At 49.4% G+C, this 23021-nt stretch overlaps 1 protein-coding gene across 5 annotated transcripts in view; it reads left to right on the forward strand.

Annotated features, from left to right (window-relative positions):
• LOC119955231 overlaps positions 1-23021 on the forward strand; it is a 53881-nt gene that overhangs the window by 25474 nt on the left and 5386 nt on the right. Inside the window, exons 1-4 of one of the 5 annotated variants that reach the window (XM_038781254.1) lie at positions 4773-5236; positions 11006-11162; positions 12014-12444; positions 22182-22283. In XM_038781254.1, coding sequence (XP_038637182.1) covers positions 12018-12444; positions 22182-22283 — 529 coding nt within the window. In that variant the 5' untranslated portion in view covers positions 4773-5236; positions 11006-11162; positions 12014-12017. Of the gene's footprint in view, positions 1-4772; positions 5239-11005; positions 11163-12010; positions 12445-22181; positions 22284-23021 lie in introns of those variants that run through there. The other 4 variants (XM_038781253.1, XM_038781256.1, XM_038781258.1 and 1 more) reach the window with 4 other exon arrangements.

The raw sequence follows: 23021 nt of genomic DNA on the forward strand, positions 1-23021 counted from the left end.
CTCCCCCCCCCCCCCCCCCCCCCCCCCACCCCCCCAGAGCTGGATCGAGCCCCACCGGTTACTCCGTCAGAAGACCTGATCCAGCGAGCCACCGCGGTCAATCATCACGAGGTTCCACAGCTTTCAGGAGAAGGAAGGAGTCCTGTTGGACATAGAACTTTGTTGAAGCCACAGCTGGAGCACTGTGTGCAATTCTGGTCGCCACATTATAGGAAGGATGTGATTGCGCTGGAGGGGGTGCAGAGGAGATTCACCAGGATGTTGCCTGGGATGGAACATTTCAGTTATGAAGAGAGGTTGGATAGGGTTGGGTTGTTTTCACTGGAGCAGAGAAGACTGAGGAGTGACCTGATCGAGGTGGACAAGATTCTGAGGGGAATGGACAGGGTGGATAGGGAGCAGCTGTTCCCCTTAGTTTTTGTTTATAAATTTAGAGTACCCAATTCGTTTTTTCCAATTAAGGAACAATTTAGCCTGGCCAATCCACCTACCCTGCACATCTTTGGGTTGTGGGGGCGAAACCCACGCGAACATGGGGAGAATGTGCAAACTCCACACGGACACTGACCCAGAGCCGGGATCGAACCTGGGTCCTCGGCGCCGTGAGGCAGCAATGCTAACCACTGCGCTACCGTGCTGCCGTATTAGGGAGGATTTGAGGAAAAACGTTTTACTGCCTGTGAGGGTAGCGGCCCCCCCCTCCAACCCCATCACCCACAACACCCCCCCCCTCCAACCCCATCACCAACAACACCCCCTCCAACCCCCTCCAACCCCATCACCAACAACACCCCCTCCAACCCCCTCCAACCCCATCACCAACAACACCCGCCCCTCCAACCCCATCACCAACAACACCCCCTCCAACCCCATCACCAACAACACCCCCTCCAACCCCCTCCAACCCCATCACCAACAACACCCCCCCTCCAACCCCATCACCAACAACACCCCCCCCTCCAACCCCATCACCAACAACACCCCCTCCAACCCCCTCCAACCCCATCACCAACAACACCCCCCCCTCCAACCCCATCACCAACAACACCCCCCCCTCCAACCCCATCACCAACAACACCCCCTCCAACCCCCTCCAACCCCATCACCAACAACACCCCCTCCAACCCCCTCCAACCCCATCACCAACAACACCCCCTCCAACCCCCTCCAACCCCCATCACCAACAACACCCCCTCCAACCCCCTCCAACCCCATCACCAACAACACCCCCCCCTCCAACCCCCTCCAACCCCATCACCAACAACACCCCCTCCAACCCCATCACCAACAACACCCCCCCTCCAACCCCATCACCAACAACACCCCCCCCTCCAACCCCATCACCAACAACACCCCCTCCAACCCCTCCAACCCCATCACCAACAACACCCCCTCCAACCCCCTCCAACCCCATCACCAACAACACCCCCTCCAACCCCCTCCAACCCCATCACCAACAACACCCCCCCTCCAACCCCATCACCAACAACACCCCCCCCTCCAACCCCATCACCAACAACACCCCCCCCCTCCAACCCCATCACCAACAACACCCCCTCCAACAACGAGGAGGGAGGTGTCACCGGAATCATTGGGAAAACCTTCCTTGCAAATTCCCGTGTCTGCCGATAGCTAAAGTCCTCTCCCCACAGAATCCCAAACAGCTCTGTCAACTCCTCCAAACTGGCAAACTGCCCTTTCACATTTAAGTCCTTAATTTTCACCAACGCCCACTCTTCCCATTACCGCAACCTAGCATCCAATCTCGCCGGTTCAAACATGGTTCTCACAAAGCGGTATTAGCTTTGACCTCGCCCCTAACTTATAGAGCTGCTGAAATTGCCTCCATAGTTTCAGCGTGTCTACCATCACCGGACTTCCCGAGTATTTCCCTGGAGCAAACGGGAGCGGCACCGTTGCCAACCCTGCAACCCGGAATCCTTACAAGAGCCTACCTCCATCCTCACCCACATCACCTCCAGCCCCCTACCCCAGCCCAGCATCTTCTTGGTGTTCACCCCCCAATAGTAATACATCAGATTCGGAAGAGCCAAAACCCTCTCTGAAGCACCATCTTCCGAATCCTCGCCAATGTATCCGCCCATATCAATGACCCTTCCACCCAAATAAAACACCTTCGGCAAAAAGACCGGTAAGGACTGCAATAAAAAAAAACCACGACAAGATATTCAGCTTCACCGTCTGCACCCGGCCAGCCAATGATAGGGGGGGAGGCTGATCCACCTCAACAGATCTGCCTTTACCCCACCCTCAGGCTGGTAAAGTTCAATTTACGGAGCCGGGCCCAGTCCTGAACCCCCAGATATCTGAAGTGAATTGTCAACGGCAACCCCCCCCCCCCAGCCAGCTCCCCCCCCGCCCCCAGCCAGCTCCCCCCCCGCCCCCCAGCCAGCTCTCCCCCCCGCCCCCAGCCAGCTCCCACCCCCCCCACCCCCCCAGCCAGCCCCCCCCACCCCCCCATCCAGCTCCCACCCCCTCCCGCCCCCCCCCAGCCAGCTCTCCCCCCCCGCCCCCAGCCAGCTCCCACCCCCCCCGCCACCCCAGCCAGCGCCCCCCCCTGCCCCCCCAGCCAGCTACCCCCCCCCCTCTCCCCCAGCCAGCCCCTTTAGCCACCGCATCCTCAAACATCTTCACCAACAGCAGAGCCAGCCTATCCAAAACCATATTATAGAATTCCACCGGGTACCCATCCGGCCCCAGTGCTTTACCCACTTGCATCTTCCGTATCATCATCCGAAGCTCCTGAATTCCCACTGGCTCCTCCCACCTTCTCCTCCTCTCCTACTTTAAGACATTCCAGCCCCTCCAAGATGTCTCTCGTATCCGACTCATCCCCTGGAGGCTCCGACCTATCAACCGCTTATTAAACTCCTCAAATACCCTCCAGCACCAGCCCCCCCCCGCCCCGTCCCAGGCCCGAACAATCTCCCAGGAGGCCGACTGCCAACGGAGCTGTCCCTCCAGCAAGCGACTAACCTTCTCCCCGTCCACGTACACCAGACCCCTCGAAGCCTCAACTGGTGCACCGCTTTCCCTGTGGACAAAAGTTCAAACTGCGTCTGCAGGTCCTTTCTTGTGAGCAAAAGCTCCGGAATGGGATCCTCCGCATACTTCCCATCAACCTCCAAGATTTCATCTCCCAGCCACTTCCACTCCTCTCTTGCCTCCCCATCCACCTGTGCCATATACCAGATGATCTTGCTCCTTACCACTGCCTTCAACGCCTCACAAAGTACCGACGGTGAGACTTTCCCATTCTTATTAAACCCCACATAACCGTCAATCACCATTGTCAGCCTCACACAGAACTCGGATCCACGAGCAGCCCCACATCCAACCTCTACGCCGGCCTCCTCTCCAGGATCACACCCACCAAATGCGGAAATGACAATCGCCAAGTATTCCGCTTTCCCCACCCCCGACAATAACGACCTCCACATAATAAAGAAGTCAATTCTTGAGTATTTTTTATGCACTGGCAGAAAAAAGGAATACTCGCTGCCCCCTGGATGCAGGAACACGGATCCATTCCCACATCCCCTTCATAAACGCTCCCAATTGGGCGGCACGGTGGTGCAGTGCTTAGCACTGCTGCCTCACGGCACCGAGGATCCGGGTTCGATCACGGTCCCGGGTCACTGTTCGTGTGGAGTTTGCACATTCTCCCCATGTCAAAACTGCTCCTCCCTACATACTCCCCATCCCTCCTCCATTCACCCCTCCCAGGCCCATTGGAACCAGTCCAAGCAGGCACAGCCGGACCCAGTCACTCCCCCCACCTCGTGGATGAGGTGGGTATGGTTGGTTTGGGTTTTTGTTATGTTGCTAATATGGGTTTTGTTGTAAAATATATTGTAAAATGGAAAACCGTTGATAACGTTTTTTAAAAACAGATTTTTATTAATTAATATGGGAGCCAGCAAGGGAAACTAGATAGCGGAGCAGTTTAGTGGAAATATGGGGTAGCACAGTGGTTAGCACTGCTGCATCACTGTGACAGGGATCCGGGTTCAATTCCGGCCTTGGGTTACTGTCTGTGTGGAGTCTGCACGTTCTCCCCATGTCTACGTGGGTTTCCTCCAGGTGCTCCGGTTTCCTCTTACGAAAGATGTGCGGGTTAGGTGGTTACGGGGATGGGGTGGGGGAGTGGGCCCAGGTAGAGTGCTCTTTCAGAGGGTTGGTGCAGATTGATGGGTTGAATGGCCTCCTTTTGCACTGTAGGAATCCTATGATTCTATGGCTTCCATGTTTGAAGGAACGTGAGGTGGGTACCATGGACAAGATGAGCTCAGAAAGGGCGTGAGGGGAGATAGAAGCAAAACTAAAAAAAGCATCCTGAAGAGGCGCATTTGGGGAGTGAAGCTGCCCAGGAGTCACAACCTCCACTAACTGCTTCCTGTGTCGAGTTCAGGGCTAAGAGTAGGCACAAACCCTCGGGGTAATTTGACCGAGTAGGCGAAAGAAATGGAGAGAGGTGGTGATTGACCATATGGCCTCCATCCACATGGCAAAGGAACCCAGAGACACCCCCAAATTTCTTGTTGTATGTGAGGAGGACTGAGGGGGAGGTTTTTTTTAAGTGAAGAGATGCTTTGTATTTTAGGATATTTTTTTTATAAAATAGTGAACAACTTTGGCAGAGGGGTGCAGGACAACCCCAATTTGAGCAGGACAATACCCAGTATCATTTCCCCAGAGATTTAACAGCCTTAAATCTTCCCGCCACTCCCAGGAAGGTCTATTTCTGTTGTTCTGAGCCTGGGTTTGAAGCAGCTGAGAGGGCAGCTGGAGGAGACTTGCTCCAGGTTACAGAAGCTGAGGAATTTCCCCTCCCCACAGTCTGCTGACCCGGCCCCACCGGCTGTTTGTCCGAATTCAGCTGAATCATTGCCAACCTTTTGGGGGGTTTGGGAATATTTCTGTTCATTAAACGGGAAATACAACACGTGGACAAAAGTGGGCAAGTTCCAGCACCCGGAAGAGGCGTGTTTGGGGATTGGAGCGGCTGAGAAGTGTTCAGTTTGTCACTGGGAAGCCTGAGGTGTGAAGGTGGCCAGCGACCTCCCCCCTGACCCTGAAATTGACACTGACATGAGTCTATCGGGGGACGTTAACCTCCCAACAGCTTCTCGCAGATCAACAAGAATCCAATTCCGCACATAACTGGTGTGTCTGACTTGTCCGGGCAAGTTGCAGAGAGCCGCATTAGACACAGGTATTTATTTATTTCAAGCCGAAGCGATTTGTTGAATTGAAGTCCAGCCCTGTGCAGTTTGTGAGTTCGGCCACTTTGCAGTGAGCTTGTTGGCCAAGTAAATCCGAGAAAGGAGCAAGTTTCTCACCCCCCCCCCCCCCCCCCGAGAGAAATTGCTGAATTGTCCAAATGTAGCAGCTTCAATCGGGGCTGCTGCATTTAATTTGCCGGATTAACGTCCACATTTGTGCTCTTCAGAGAATCAGCTCCCTGCTCACAAAGCTGCGGTGGGAGCATTGGCTGTGAATCCTCTGATACTTTCTGTTTGTCCTGAGTTACAGTCACAAACTCATCGTGTCCTCCTGTTAGACTTTTCGTCAAACGGTCGACCACTTCTTTATCCAAAACTCTTGTTTTTAAAGTTGAATATACTCTGCGTTGAAACTTTTTTTTAAGGAGATTGCACTTTATTTAAATTGTATCTAACCTCTTCACAATCAGCTGTTATTCAGGCATCTGATATCTAATCCTCCTAGATTTGCTCAAAATTTCAACTTTACATCGATGTTCTGTGCACAGCAATTAAAGAATAAATTTAGAGTACCCAATTCTTTTTTTTCCCAATTAAGGGGCAATTTAGTGTGGCCAATCCACCTACCCTCCACATCTTTGGGTTGTGGGGGCGAGACCCATGCAAACACGGGGAGAACACAGCAATTTAATGAGACAAAATGAAATGAAAATTGCTTATTGTCACGAGTAGGCTTCAATGAAGTTACTGTGAAAAGCCCCTAGTCGCCACATTCTGGCGCCTGTTTGGGGAGGCTGGTACGGGACCACGTGTTTCACAAAGGGGCTTAATAAATCCAGAATCCACTTTAATGTGTAATTTATTTCAATGTGTAATTTATTTTCTATCTGTTATTGTGCAATCCTGCGTAATGAGTTTTTGCTGCAGTATTAGCTTGTGAAAATGAAATGAAAATGAAAATCGCTTATTGTCACAAGTAGGCTTCAAATGAAGTTACTGTGAAAAGCCCCTAGTCGCCACATTCCGGCGCCTGTTCGGGGAGGCTGATACAGGAATTGAACCCGCGCTGCTGGCCTGCTCTAAAAGCCAGCTCTTTAGCCCTGTGCTAAACCAGCCCCTTGTCTGAAAATCAATGTGAATTGTGAATGTTTGGTTGTCTGGAAGATGGGTTCAGTCCAGTGGCTGGTCAAATAAGTCAATGCCCATTCCTGGGAGCCCCTGCTTGGTGGGGTGGGAATGTCAACAAAGTGGAGTAAAAACCAGGAAAGAAAGTGTAAGAAAACAAAATGAAAGTGAAACGTGGTGATGAGTGGCTGGTCGGAGTGGTGAGGAGTGGCTGGTCGGAGTGGTGAGGAGTGGCTGGTCGGAGTGGTGAGGAGTGGCTGGTCGGAGTGGTGAGGAGTGGCTGGTCGGAGTGGTGAGGAGTGGCTGGTCGGAGTGGCTGGTCGGAGTGGCTGGTCGGAGTGGCACCAAGGGAAAACCTGATACGGTCAGGGATTTGAGATGCACCAAGAATTGTTGGAAGGCAGTTACACACCCAGCACACAATTGTAAATCCAACATCTGTATACAGGTCGAGAATCCTTTATCCCAAAGCCTCGGTGACTGAGGATAAAAGTCCATAAGACTTAGGAGCCAAATTAGGCCACTTGGCCCATCGAGTCTGCTTCACCATTCAATCATGGCTGATATTGGCCAGGCCAATATATAGGGTCCTGGGTTAGATTCCCGCCATGGGTCTGTGCGGAGCCTGCACGTTCTCCCAGTGTCTGCGTGGGTTTCCTCCGAGTGCTCTGGTTTCCTCCCACAAGTCCCGAAAGACGTGCTGTTGGGTGAATTGGACATTCTGAATTCTCCCTCTGTATACCTGAACAGGCACCAGAATGTGGCGACTAGGGGATTTTCATAGTAATTTCATTGCAGTGTTAATTTAAGCTCACTTGTGACAATAAAGATTGTTGTTATTATTAGCATATTCGGGAGAGGAGGGTCTCGGAAATATATAAGGAACTGATGGAGTGAGAAGGGGTCCCAGTCGGGGAGGTGAAGAGGGAGGAAGAGTTGGGAGGGGTGTTGGAAGTTGGGTTATGGGAGGAGACCCTGAGGAAAGTCAATGCATCCTCGTCGTGTGCCAGGCTCGGCCTGATCCAGTTCAAGGTGGTCCACAGGGGTCACATGACTGTGGCTGGATGAATAGGTTTTTTTTGAGGAGGTGAAGGACAGGTGTGGGTGGTGCGGGGGAAGTCCGGCGAATCATGTACATATGTTTTGGGCGTGTCTGACGCTGACGGGATCATGGCAAGGATTCTCAGATGTCATATCAGAGGTCCTGGAAGGGAGGGTGACTCCGAGTCCAGAGGTGGCAATATTTGGGGTGTTGGAAGATCCGGGAGCCCAGGGGGGGGGAAGAGAGGCCTTTGTCTCCCTGGTGACCCACAGACGGATTTTTCTGGGATGGAGGGACTCGGAGCCTCCAAAGTCCGGGATGTGGGTCAGCGTTTCTCAGGCTGGGGAAGATTAAGTTCACCTTAAGGGGTTCATTACAGGGGTTCGCTCGGAGGTGGCAGCCATTCATCGACTTATTTAAGGAGAACTGACTGTCAGCAGGAGGGGAGGATTGTGGGGGGCATGGAAGTGAATGATAAGGATAGGGAATCTAATATATGGGTAGCTAGGAATTAGCGCGGGGGGAAGTTGGGTATGTTATTGAGGGTTTTTTTGCGTGTGCTGGACCGCTCTGTTGTTTTTTTAATAAAGATTTTATTGTGGTATTTTTGGTATAGTAACAACAACAAAATAGACAATATACATGAAGCCATTAACATAGTGCAAAAGCCGTTTACCTTTCGTACAGGCCCCACCCTTATTACCCCACCCCCCCCCCATCTCTTTTTAAAAAAAAATAAATTTTAGAGTACCCAATTATTTTTTCCAATTAAGGGGCAATTTTAGCGTGGCCAATTCACCTAACCTGCACATCTTTGGGTTGTGGGGGTGAAACCCACGCAGACACGGGGAGAATGTGCAAACTCCACACGAACAGTGACCCAGGGCCAGGATTCGAACCCGGGTCCTCAGCGCCGTAGGCAGCAATGCTAACCACTGTGCCACCGTGCTGGGCCCCCCCCCCCCATCTCTAACCTAACCCCCTTGCCCCCAATCTGCTGACAATTAATTTTCCGCAAAGAAGTCGACGCACGGTTGCCACCTCCGGGTGAACCCTAACAGTGACCCTCTCGAGGTGAACTTGGTTTTCTCCAGAGAAAGCTAGCCAGGTCTCCAACTTCGGGGGCTTTGGGTCCCTCCATGCCAACAGTATCCGTCTCCGGGCTACCAGGGAAGCAAAGGCCAGAACAAAGAAAATTACAACACAGGAACAGGCCCTTCGGCCCTCCCAGCCTGCGCTGATCCAGATCCTTTATCTAAACCTGTCTCCTATTTTCCAAGGTCTACTTCCCTCTGTTCCCGCCCGTTCATATACCTGTCTAGATGCCTCTTAAATGATGCTATCGTGCCCGCCTCTACCACCTCCGCTGGTAAAGCGTTCCAGGCACCCACCACCCTCTGCGTAAAAAACGCACATCTCCCTTAAACTTTCCCCCTCTCACCTTGAAATCGTGACCCCTTGTAACTGACACCCCCACTCTTGGGAAAAGCTTGTTGCTATCCACCCTGTCCATACCGCTCATAATTTTGTAGACGTCAATCAGGTCCCCCCTCAACCTCCGTCTTTCCAACGAAAACAATCCTAATCTACTCAAACTCTCTTCTTAGCTAGCACCCTCCATACCAGGCAACATCCTGGTGAACCTCCTCTGCACCCTCTCTAAAGCATCCACATCCTTCTGGTAATGTGGCGACCAGAACTGTACGCAGTATTCCAAACGTTTACCTCTTTCTCCTCCTGGATTCCCGGATCTTCCGACTCCCCGACAATCGCCACCTTTGGACTTAGCGCCACCCTTGTTTTTAAAACCTTGGACATGACATCCGCAAACCCCTGCCAAAATCCCCTAAGCTTCGGACACGTCCAGAACATGATTCTACTCAACGCGTCTGCCCATAGACCAGCCTCTATTTCACCTTCCAGCTCCTCGGTCTGCGTCTCCTCCAACTCCATAAGCTCCTTATAGATGTCCAAGACGCTCCCCTCCCCTACCCACCCTCTGGAAACTACACTGTCCTTTTAAAAAAAATTTAGAGTAGCCAATTATTTTTTTTCCAATTTAAGGGGCAATTTAGCGTATCCATTCCACCTATCTTGCACATCTTTGGGCTGTGGGGGTCAAACCCATGCAGACACGGGGAGAATGTGCAAACTCCACACAGATAGTGACCCAGGGCCAGGATTCGAACCCGGGTCCTCAACGCCGTAGGCAGCAATGCTAACCACTGTGCCACCATGCTGCCTGAAATTACCCTGTCCTGAATCCCCCTCAGCGGTAGGAGCGGGAAGGTTGACACCTCCTTTACGAAGGAAGTCCCGCACCTGCAGATACCTGAATTTGTTTCCCCTCGCCAACCCAAACTTCTCCTCCAGCGCCCTCATACTCGGAAAGCTCCCCTCTATAAACATATCCCCATCCTCTCAATCCCCGCTCTCCGCCATAACCGGATCCCCCCATCCATACTCCCTGGGACAAACCGGTGATTATCACAAATTGGGGCCCAGACCGATGCTCCCACTGCTCCCGCATGCTGCCTCCACTGGCCGCAAACTCTCAGGGCCGCCACCACCACGGGGAGTACCGCGCTGGCGTGAGCGGCAGAGGCGCAGTTACCAATGCCCCCAGACTGGTGCCCTTACAAGAAGCCGTCTCCATACGCACCCATGCCGATCCCTCCCCCACCACCCACTTCCTGATCATGGCTATATTAGCTGCCCAGTAATAGTTGCTAAAATTTGGCAGCGCCAGCCCGCCCTCACCCCAACTCCGCTCAAGCATTACCTTCCTTACCCGCAGGGTCTTTCCCACCCAGACAAAGCCCGTGATCACCCTGTTGACCCGCTTAAAAAAGGACCGCGGAATAAAGATGGGGAGACACTGAAATACAAATAGGAATCTTGGGAGGCACGTCATTTTCACCGTTTGCACCCTCCCGGCCAGAGACAACGGAAGTGCGTCCCATCTCCGAAAATCGTCCTTCATTTGGTCCACTAGCCGGGTCAGATTCCATTTATGCAGCCGGTCCCATTCCTGCGCCACTTGGATGCCCAGGTACATAAAACTACCCCCTACTGACCTAAACGGCCCCTCTCCCAATTGCCCCTCCTGTCCCCTCACCTGAACCACACATATCTCACTCTTTTCCATATTTAGCCTATACCCCGAAAACCAGCCGAATTCCCCAAGAATCTTCATGATTTCTTCCATCCCCTCTACTGGGTTCGAAACGTACAGAAGCAGATCAGCCGCATAGAGCGAAACCCTGTGCTCCCCCCACCTCCCCGGGCCAGTCCCCTCCAGCCCCTTGAGGCACTCAGAGCGATTGCCAATGACTCTATAGCCAGCGCAAACAACAGTGGGGAGAGGGGGCATCCCTGTCTCGTCCCCCGGTGCAGTCAAAAATAGTCCAAAGTTGTCCTATTCGGACCGCTCTGTTGTTTACAGTATTAAAATGTTAAAATTATAAATGCCTCAATAAAATATTTTCTAAAAAAAATTTATTTGATTTTTCTCATCCCCATTCTCCTACCTTTTCCCCATAACCCCTGATCCCCTTATTAATCAATAACCTATCTATCTCTTGTCTTAAAGATATTCAGTGATTTGGCCTCCACAGCCTTCTGCGGCATATTGACTGACAAGCCTCGCTTCGTTATTGACTAAAGAAATCAAAATGGCTGGAAGAATAAAGATGTATCGCTGAATAATAAAGTTTCTTGTTGACATTTCACCACAAAAGTCTCGAGGTAAACAGTGCAGACAAATAAACCAGAATTCCTGTGCTGAAGGTCAATGGGGCTTAAAAACAGGAGGGTTTTTGTTAGCTTTTGGAATTTATGAATAAAGGACACGGGACCTGTACACACACATGCTCTCGTGCACACGTACACACTGTGTGTGTGTGTATATACTGGTCATCAAGGCCACTAAAATAACATTTGAAGTCTCTCTGATACTTTTGTAGTTCTATTCATTTCCGTAAACTAATATAGAATTTACAGTGCAGAAGGAGGCCATTTGGCCCATCGAGTCTGCACCGGCTCCTGGAAAGAGCACCCTACCCAAGGGTAACACTTCCACCCTATCCCCATAACCCAGTAACCCCATAACCCCACCCAACACTAAGGGCAATTTTGGACACTAAGGGCAATTTATCATGGCCAATCCACCTAACCTGCACATCTTTGGGCTGTGGGAGGAAACCGGAGCACCCGGAGGAGACCCACTCACACATGGGGAGGATGTGCAGACTCCGCACGGACAGTGACCCAAGCCGGAATCGAACCCGGGACCCTGGAGCTGTGAAGCGATTGTGCTATCCACAATGCTACCGTGATGCATTTATAGTGATAAACCAGAATCACTCGAGTCGGATGGACTTGAGGAGGTTATCGGGATTAATTGACGGTGTTCTGTTGTGACAGGTTAAATAATTATAACTCCCAATTACTTTCTATCTGTTGTGACAGGTTAAATAATTATAACTCCCAATTACTTTCTATCTGTTGTGACAGGTTAAATAATTATAACTCCCAATTACTTTCTATCTGTACATGCTTGTATTTATATTTAATCAACTTGAATTTTTTTTTTTAGGTAAAATATGGGTCCATCTGATGCAGGAGAGGTGAATTCCCTGATGGACCCCAGCTCCACTGATGACAGCAGCTTTGAGTATAGAATACTAATGGCCTATGCGAAAAGGACTTGGCCCAAAGATAAAGCAGCCAAAGCTGACACAGGGAAAGCAGACAAGGCTACGCTACGAGAGAGTGGTGTGGGTGCAGAATACCATGTTGGCCCAAACCAACAAATAAAAGTTAAACTAAGGCAAACGGACAAAACCCAATCTGATGGAAAAAAGAAAAGCCATGCTCGCAAATCCAAAGGCAAAAGGAAATCTATATGGAGCAGGATTCCATGTTTCCGAGGAGAATCCGAAAAATCCAATACTCCTTTTGGAGGAATGGATGAACAGGATAATATTTGCAAATCTTCAAATATAATTGCTGTTCCAGAAGCACAATGTGGTAAGCATTTTGATTCATGATACCAAATCATTCCTTTTGTTTTTCAGGAAGAGAGAGGCAGGTAAACATAATCCTTTGAACCCAAGTTGAGCATGTGGAACATCAATACAGCCAAGCACACAGAGCATTATCGTTACTCACCCCCCCCCCCCCCCCCCCCCCCCGCCCCGCCCCGCCTTGGCCAAGGATAACACATCTCTGTCTGCTGAGATTAGCTTACGCAATGCATTTTACAATTAGAATATTTTGTAAATATAAATTTAGAGTATCCAATTCCTTTTTTCCCAATTAAGGGGCAATTTAGCGTGGCCAATCCACCTACCCTGCACATTTTTGGTTTGTGGGGGTGAAACCCACGCAGACGTGGGGAGAATGTGCAAACTCCTCACGGACACTGACCCAGAGCCGGGATCGAACCTGGGACCTCAGAGCCGTGAGGCAGCAGTGCTAACCCACTGCGCCACCATGCTGCCCCAATTAGAATATTTCTGATCTATTTGGCTTAGTTACTGGGATGAAGTGCAGTAACCTTACGTGTGGTAAATGAAGGCAGTCTCTATCTAATTTTAATTATATGTCAGCTCAAAGCTGTCATTATATTTTGGCAATGTTGCACATTCTCCCCCTGCCTGCGTGGGTTTCACCCCCACAACCCAATGATGTGCAGGGTAGGTGGATTGGCCGCGCTAAATTGCCCCTTAATTGGAAAAAATAATTGGACACTCTAACTTAAAAAAAATATATCAATTTATTGGCAATAAATTAGGAATATCACATTTTGAGGCTCAAACAGATTTAAGCATATTGACAGGACGAAATAAAGGAGCAATCCCCTGTATTCGACCGTGCTGTATGTCAATCGGAAGCATTCAATGTAGATACTATAAATATGTTCAGAGTAGGAAAGATATTTTCTTCTCCTATATAGGATTGCTTGTCACGATCAGACTGACTATCCACCACAGTGAGTTACAGAAACTCCATGCTGAGTTAGTGAACCTTACCCTGGAGCAGTAATATTTGGCGAAACATTCTTGGGAGTTAGTGAGGAGAAAACTGGCCAGGGCTCTCTTTCCAGAATGCTGTTGAATATGACTGTACCTACTGGGGGCTGTCGAGGAGGAAAGACCCAGGTTGAGCCTGGGCCCTTCCTGCTGCAAAGTAGCTTTTTCATAACCTTTTTAAAAATAAATTTAGAGTACACAATTCTTTTTTTCTTCCAATTAAGGGGCAATTTAGCATGGCCAATCCACCTAACCTGCACATCTTTGGGTTGTGGGGGTGAAACCCACGCAGACACGGGGAGAATGTGGAATCTCCACACGGACAGTGACCCAGGGCCGGGATTCGAACCCGGGTCCTCAGCGCCATAGGCATCAATGCTAACCACTGCGCCACCGTGCTGCCCAGCCTTTTCATAACCAACCTCCAGGCTCCTACATCTGTACAACTAAACTAAAAGCAAGTTGTTCCACCTATTTCCACCCTTCTTGTGCAGCACGAATTGTGATTCTCCCTCTGTCACCAGTGTTCCTGTGAACTGTCATGTGAGAGCGTGACAGAAAATAGAAGCAGGAGGAGGCCATTCAGCCCTTCAAGCCTGCTCCGCCATTCATTATGATCATCAGTTAAATTCCCTGATCCCGCCTTCCCACATATCCCTTGATCCCTTTAACCCCAAGAGCGATATCTAATTCCTTCAACTTCAAGTCCCTTTTTTCAGCAATGCCTTGATTTTCTTTTTTGAGGACATTACAAAAATTTAAAAATTATCACATTCAACTGTCTTTTCAGATTAATAAAGAACAAAGAAAAATTACAGCACAGGAAGCTTCTTGCTATCCACCCTGTCTAGTTTTAGATCATCAAACCTGGCCAGCTGTACCGCACGCAGGTACAAACAGACCATCTCTGGACACATCAAAAGAACGTTTTGAACTGTGTTGCAAGTCCTAAAGCACATCTTGGCACGAGAAAGGAATGTGGTTCTTCACCAGAGATTGGGGTTCTGACCTGCAGTTCCACAACCAGGAATGTTTCTTTCCTGTGTTTTGCCAATAGCCGTGTCAAATTTATTTCCCCCATTCCTCACCTCGTGGCACGCAATGGCCGCTGAATGCAGCCAAGTGGCAATTATTGGCAACACAAACAACATTTTAAAATCTGTGCCATGATACAGGATCTTTGGGATGTAATTAGACTGGTTGTATATGGCCTGCTAGACTAGCAGAAAATGAAATAGAGAAGGATAAATTTTAGTAAACATAGAAACTAGAAGCAGGAGGAGGCCATTCGGCCCTTCAAGCATGCTCCACCATCCATTATGATCATTAAATTCAATACCCTGATCCCGCCTTCCCACATATCCCTTGATCCCTTTAGCTCCGAGAAAATAGAACTGTACAGCACAGTACAGGCCCTTCGGCCCACAATGTTGTGCTGAACTAGTCTGAAACTAAGATCAACCTACTCCCAATCATTCTAGTGTACTCTATATGCCTATCCAATAACCGCTTGAAAGTTCCTAAAGTGTCCGACTCCACTATCATAGCTGGGAGTGCGTTCCCAACCACTCTCTGAGTAAGGAACCTACCTCTGACATCCCTCCTATATCTTCCACCATGAACCTTATAGTTATGCCCCCTTGTAACAGCTACATCCACCCGAGGAAAAAGTAGCTGAACATCCACTCTATCTATCCCCCTCATCATCTTATACACCTCAATTAAGTCACCTCTCATCCTCCTTCGCTCCAATGAGAAAAGCCTCCCTCAGCCTTTCCTCATAAGACCTACCCTCCAATCCAGGCAGCATCCTGGTAAATCTCCTTTGCACCCTTTCCAATGCTTCCACATCCTTCCTATAATGAGGTCACCAGAACTGCACACAATACTCCAAATGTGGTCTAACCAAGGTCTTGTATAGTTGCAGCATAACCTCACGGCTCTTAACTCAATCCCCCGTTAATGAATGCTAACACACTATAGGCTTTCTTCACAGCTCTATCCACTTGGGTGGCAACGTTCGGAGATCTATGGACATGAACTCCGAGATCTCTCTGCTCCTCCACATTCTTCAAAACCCTGCCGTTGACCCTGTAATCCGCATTCAAATTTGTTCTACCAAAATGAATCACCTCACACTTATCAGGGTTAAACTCCATCTGCCACTTTTCAGCCCAACTCTGCATCCTATCAATGTCTCTTTGCAGCCGACAACAGCCCTCCACCTCATCCACTACTCCACCAATCCTGGTGTCATCAGCAAATTTACTAACCCAACCTTCAACTCCATCATCCAAGTCATTGATAAAAATCACAAATAGCAGAGGACCCAGCACTGATCCCTGTGGTACACCGCTGGTGACTGGGCTCCAGGATGAAAATTTACCATCTCCCACCACCCTCTGTCTTCTATGTGATAGCCAGTTACTGATCCAATCGGCCAAATTTCCCTCTATGCCACGCCTCCTTACTTTCTGCATGAGCCGACCATGGGGCACTCTATGAAACTCCTTACTAAAATCCACGTATACGATATCAACTGCTCTACCTTCATCTATGTACTTTTATTTATTTATTTTAAAAAAATATTTCTTTATTCTCCTTTTTCGCATTTTCTCTCAAATTTACACCCACCAACAATAAACAATAATCAGTAACTCATTTATCAATCCCCATATCAATAACAACGATCCCATCCTCCCACCAAACCCCAAACATTCGCCCGCATGTTCACATAAACAACTGACGGAATCCGGAATCAGCCATAGCCCCCCATTAAAACCCACCCCCCCAACTAATGTTCGATGTTATCCAGTTCTTGAAAGTGCATAATGAATAATGCCCATGAATTGTAGAACCCCTCCATCCTTCCCCTCAGTTCAAACTTCACCTTCTCAAGGGTCAAGTATTCCAACAGGTCCCCTCGCCACGCCAGGGCACAGGGTGGAGAGGCCGCTCTCCATCCCAGCAGGATCCGCCTTCGGGCGATCAACGAGGCGAAGGCTACAACATCTGCCTCTGCACCCGTTTCCAACCGTGGCCGGTCTGACACCCCGAATATGGCCTCCCGGGGGCCCGGGTCCAGTTTCATGTGCACCACTTTAGAAATTACCTTAAAAATCTCCTTCCAGTAATCCTCCAGCTTTGGACAGGAAAACATATGAACGTGATTAACGTGTTTCCCCCCCCCCCCCCCCCTGCAACATTCACACACATCTTCTACTCCTTCAAAGAATCGGCTCATCCTTGCCCTTATGAGGTGTGCTCTGTTTACCACCTTCAGCTGTATCAGCCCCTACCTCGCGCACGAGGTGGAGGCATTCACTCTGCGGAGCATCTTACACCAGACCCCCTCCTCCATATCCTCTCTCAACTCTTCCTCCCACTTTGCTTTGATCCCCTCCACTGGTGCCTTCTCCTCTTCCAAAATAGCTCCGTAAACCGCCGACACTGCCCCTTCTCCAGTCCCCCTGTCGTCAGCACCTCCTCCAGCAATGTGGAGGCCAGTTCCTCCGGGAAGCTCTGTATCTCCTTTCTGGCATAATCTCGAACCTGCATATGAACGTGATTAACGTGTCCCCCCCCCCCCCCCCCCCCCCCCCCCCCCGCAACATTCACACACATCTACTCCTTCAAAGAATCAGCTCATCCAAACAGGTGGATGAGGGTAAAGCTGTTGATGTGGTGCATATGAATTTCAGTAAAGCGTTTGATAAGGTTCCCCACGGTAGGCTATTGCAGAAAATACAGAGGCATGGGATTCAGGGTGATTTAGCAGTTTGGATCAGAAATTAGCTAGCTGATGGAAAACAAAGAGTGGTGGTTGATGGGAAATGCTCTGACTGGCGTCCAGTTACTAGTGGTGTGCCACAAGGATCTGTTTTGGGGCCGTTGCTGTTTGTCATTTTTATAAATGACCTGGAGGAGGGCGTAGAAGGATGGGTGAGTAAATTTGCAGATGACACTAAAGTCGGTGGAGTTGTGGACAGTGCAGAAGGATGTTACAAGGTACAGAGGGACATAGATAAGCTGCAGAGCTGGGCTGACAGGTGGCAAATGGAGTTTAATGCAGAAAAGTGTGAGGTGATTCATTTTGGAAGGTATAACAGAAAGGCAGAGTACTGGGCTAATGGTAAGATTCTTGGTAGTGTGGATGAGCAGAGAGATCTCGGTGTCCATGTCCATAGATCCCTGAAAGTTGCCACCCAGGTTGAGAGGGTTGTTAAGAAGGCGTACGGTGTGTTAGCTTTTATTGGTAGAGGAATTGAGTTTCGGAGCCATGAGGTCATGTTGCAGTTGTACAAAACTCTGGTGCGGCCGCATTTGGAGTATTGTGTGCAGTTCTGGTCGCCACATTATAGGAAGGATGTGGAAGCATTGGAAAGGGTGCAGAGGAGATTTACCAGGATGTTGCCTGGTATGGAGGGAAGATCATATGAGGAAAGGCTGAAGGACTTGAGGCTGTTTTCGTTAGAGAGAAGAAGGTTAAGAGGGGACTTAATTGAGGCATACAAGATGATCAGAGGATTAGATAGGGTGGACATCGAGAGCCTTTTTCCTCGGATGGTGATGTCCAGCACGAGGGGACATAGCTTTAAATTGAGGGGAGATAGATATAGGACAGATGTCAGAGGTAGGTTCTTTACTCAGAGAGTAGTAAGGGCATGGAATGCCCTGCCTGCAACAGTAGTGGACTCGCCAACACTAAACGCATTCAAATGGTCATTGGATAGGCATATGGACGATAAGGGAATAGTGTAGAGGGATTTTAGAAGGGTTTCACAGGACGGTGCAACATCGTGGGCCGAAGGGCCTGTACTGCGCTGTAATGTTCTATGCATATATCTAAACACTTCTCCCTGCTCCAGCCCATACTTTGCTTCCAGCTCCTTCAATCCTGCAAGTCGATCCCTAAGAAACAAATCTTTTAGCGTCTTAATCCCCTTCTCCTCCCATTTCCGAAAATTTCCATCCCACCTCCCTGGCTCAAATCTGTGGTTCCCCCCGAATCGGCATTTCGCTTAACCCTGCCCCCAACCTGAAATGTCGGCGAAACTGCCTCCAAATTCTCAATGAAGCTATTGTTGCCGGACTCCCTGAGTATTTCCCCGGAGCTATCGGGAGCGGCGCTGTTGCTAGTGCTTTCAATCCCGACCCCCTGCACAAACTCTCCTCCATTCTGACCCACTGGGAATCAACCCCTCTGACCCAGCTCTGCACCTTCTCCACATCCGCTGCCCAGTAGTAATACATCAGGTTCGGAAGACCCAAACCCCCTGTCTGCCTTCCCCTCTGTAGCAGCACCTTCCTCACTCTGGCCACCATCCCTCCCCATATGAACGACATAATCCTTCCCTCAATCTCTCTGAAAAAAGCCTTTGGCAGGAAAATCGGCAGGCATTGAAAAATAAACACAAATCGTGGCAGCACGTTCATTTTAACCGCCTGTACCCAACCCGCTAGTGACAGAGGGAGACCATCCCACCTTGCCAGATCCGCTTTCACTCTCCCCACCAAACTAGATCCTTCATCTATGTACTTCATTACCTCCTCAAAGAATACAATCAAACATGTGAGGCAAGACTTACCCCTCAGAAATCCGTGCTGACTATCCTGGATTAAGCTGTATCCAAATGATCATAAATCCCATCCCTCAGGATCCTTTCCAATAATTTACCTATGACCGAAGTGAGACTAACCGGCCTATAATTCCCAGGGTTATACCTATTCCCTTACTTGAACAAGGGGACAACATTCGCCTCTCTCCAGTCTTCTGGAACTATTCCTGTAGACAGTGAGGACATAAAGATCAAAGCCAAAGGCTCTGCAATCTCATCCCTCGCCTCCCAAAGAATCCTAGGATATATCCCATCAGGCCCAAGGGACTTGTGTATCCTCAGGCTTCTCAAAATTTCTGGCACATCTTCCTTCCGAATATCTACCTCCTCCAGCCTACCAGCCTGTATCGCACTATCCTCCTCAGCAACATGGCCCTTCTCCTTTGTGAAAACTGAAGGAGAGTATTCATTTAGGGCCTCCTATATCTTCAGACGCCATGCGCAGGTTTCCACTACTGTCCTTGACCGGCCCTAACCTCACCTTGATCATTCTTTTATTCCTCAAGTGTAAAAAGCCTTGGGGTTTTCCTTGATCCGACCCGCCAAGGACTTCTCATGCCTCCTCCTAGCTCTCCTAAGCCCTTTCTGGAGCTCCTTTCTAGCTATCCTGTAACCCTCAAGTGCTCTAGCTGAACCTTGTTTTCTCATCCTTTCATAACCCCCTCTTGACAAGACATTCAACCTCTTTTTTTAAACCATGGTTCCCTCACTCGACCATTTCCTCCCTGCCTGACAGGGACATACATATCAAGGACACGCAGTATTTGCTCCTTGAACAAGCTCCACATCTCGATTGTGTCTATCCCTGACAGTTTCTGTTTCCATCTTATGCTCCCCAATTCTTGCCTAATCGCATCGCAATTACCCTTCCCCCAGTTATAAACCTTGCCCTGCCGTACGTTCCTATCCCTGTCCATTACAATAGTGAAAGTCATCGAATTGTGGTCATTATCTCCAAAGTGCTCTCACACAACCAAATCTAACACTTGGCCCGGTTCATTACCCAGTACCAAATCCAATGTGGCCCCGCCTCTTGTCGGTCTATCCACATATTGTGTGAGGAAACGCTCCTGCACACACTGGATAAAAACAGCCCCATCCAAACTATTTGAATTATAGTGGTTCCAATCAATATTTGGAAAGTTAAAGTCACCCATGACAACTACCTGTGACTACCGCACCTATCCAAAATCTGCATTGCAATCTTTTCCTCCACATCTCTGTTACTGTTTGGGGGCCTATAGAAAACTCCTAATAAAGTGACCACTCCTTTCCTATTTCTAACTTCAGCCACATTACCTCAGTAGACAGATCCTCCTCAAACTGCCTTTCTGCAGCCATTATACTATCCTTGATTAACAATGCTACTCCTCCACCTCTTTTACCGCCTTCCCTAATCTTACTGAAACATCTAAACCCCGGAATCTCCAACAACCATTCCTGCCCCTGTTCTATCCACGTCTCCGTAATGGCCACAACATCATAGTCCCAGGTACCAATCCATGCTTCAAGCTCACCAACCTTATTTTTTATATTCCTCGCATTGAAGTAGACACACTTCAAACCATCTTCATGCCTGCGGGTCCACTCTTGTGACCTTAGTATCTTCCTCCGTACAGCACTATCTTCAACTTCCTGAACTCCAGCAATGCTATCTCATGGATTACAAACCAGTTTCCCATCCCCCTGCCAAATTAGTTTAACCCCCCCCCGAAGAGCTGTAGCAAATTTCCCTCCCTGGATATTGGTGCCCCTCTGGTTCAGGTGTAACCCGTCCTGTTTGTACAGGTCCCACCTTCCCCAGAAAGTGCTCCAATTATCCAAGTAACTGAAACCCTCCCTCCTACACCATCCCTGTAGCCACGTGTTTATCTGCACTCTCTCCCTGTTCCTCACCTTGCTAGCACGTGGCACTGGCAGCAAACCAGAGATGACAAAACGGTCTGTCCTGCCTCTCAGCTTCCATCCTAGCTCCCTGAATTCCTGTTTTACATCCCATCCCTTTTCTTACCTATGTCCTTGGTACCGATGTAACTTCTATCTATAACCGACTCTACCTCCCGAATGATCCCAGTTCATCCAGCTCCAGCTCCAGTTCCCTAACACGGTCTTTGAGGAGCTGGAGATGGTGCACTTCCCGCAGGTGAACTCAGCTGGGCCACTGACGGTGTCCCTCACCTCGAACATCCTGCAGGAGGAACATTGCACTGCCCTCCCTGCCATCCCTTCCATTTATCCACTTGACAATTACAGAGAAAAAAGAAAGCTTACCTGATTTTCACACTCCCCGCAGGTTAGAGGTGGTGGAAGGATGGAGAGAGAAAAAGGAAAGAAAAGCTTACCTCACCAACTCACCACACAGTCTCTTTTTTTTTGGTTAGAGGAGGAGGATGGGTGGGAGACACTACCTGTGTAGTGTCTCGAGTTTAGCCACTGCCTGAAATATATTAGTTCCAGAAACTCACCCGACAGCAGCTTCCCATAATTCACTCCCCGCAACAGCCAATCAGCGTCGCCGCTCTGGCGCCCTCTGCAATATTTAATTCCTTTTTGAAACCATACAGCGTTTTGGCTGAACTACTTTCTGTGCTGGTGAATTCCACAGATTCACCACTCTCTGGGTGAAGAAATTTCTCCTCACCTCAGTCCGAAAAGGTTTACCCCTTATCTTCAAACTGTGACCCCTAGTTCTGGACTCCCCCACCATTGGGACCATGGGAGGTTTGAATTCTGTGTATGCACAAAATGGCTGCCATTCACCTGTAATAAGAGAACAGGAACTACATTTCTATATAATTCATTCATAGAACCCCTACAGTGCAGAAGGAGGCCATTCGGCCCACTGAGTCTGCATCGACCCTCTGAAAGAGCACCCAACCCCAGTGTACCCCCACCCTAGCCCTGTAACCCCACCCAATCCGCACATCATTGGACATGAAGGGGCAATCTAGCGCGGCCAATCCATCTAACTTGCGCATCTTTGGACCCCATTCTGTGTGAAGTGTTAGGCCATTTCTGAAAGAAATGATGCAACGCCATATAAAAAATAAGATTATTTCTATTCTTCGTAAAAAAAATCTGATTTTGGCACTTGAACTTGTAACTCCTATTTCAGATTCCGAGCCTTCAGTTAATGAAGTTGTTGATATGCTGCAGAAAATTATGAACCCCAAGAACTTCAGGATGATTCGTTCTTGTAGTTTGGAAGTTGATGTTGGTAAGTAGTTGGCACGAATAAAGATCTTTCAAAAGTATTGGGTGGTTGTGATACTGTCAATTCACTGAGAGACCGTGAGAGTGAGTGAACATTAGGCTTTATTAACCATGAACTTGCCTAGCCAGAGTCGGCTGTACAGATGAGGGCCACACACAGGTGGCCGGTCTATATATGGCCCCGGTGAGGGCGGAGCCAGAGGCGGAGCCCACCGGGGTTACAGTACATTACCTGGAAGTAGCCCGTATCATCACTTCCGGGTCATAGGTCACAATAGGTCATCATTATACAGGCAGCTCATGCATTAGGTGAATACATTCACCACAGTGGTGCTGACTGCGGGCAGGAAAAACTATGTGGAAGGCCGGCCCCAAGGGTGCTTTCCTCCACTGCATTATGAGGGAATTATTGGGGGGGGAAAAAAACAGTTGAGGAGCGGCCCCCACAATGTCACACCAGTGAGGCGGGCTCCGATTTGAGCTGCCCCACCAGCGACTTGGTGCTTAAAATATTAAAAACAAATCTCTCCTCCATGGAAGTGTCAGGGGCCATGCCCGGGCATGACCCTCTTTTCAGGAGCCCCTCCCCCTGGGGATGTACTCACCTGTGCGCCTCCAGAGGGTTCTGGTTGGCAGGTGCTCGTCATTGGCGACCTGTCCTGATTCCTGGTACGCTGATGTGAATGGATAATCTTAACCGGGGGAGGGGGGGGGGGGGGGGGATGATGCGCTAACAATTGCA

The sequence above is a fragment of the Scyliorhinus canicula genome, chromosome 20 (assembly GCF_902713615.1).
Source record: "Scyliorhinus canicula chromosome 20, sScyCan1.1, whole genome shotgun sequence".
NCBI classification, from domain to species: Eukaryota; Metazoa; Chordata; class Chondrichthyes; order Carcharhiniformes; family Scyliorhinidae; genus Scyliorhinus; species Scyliorhinus canicula.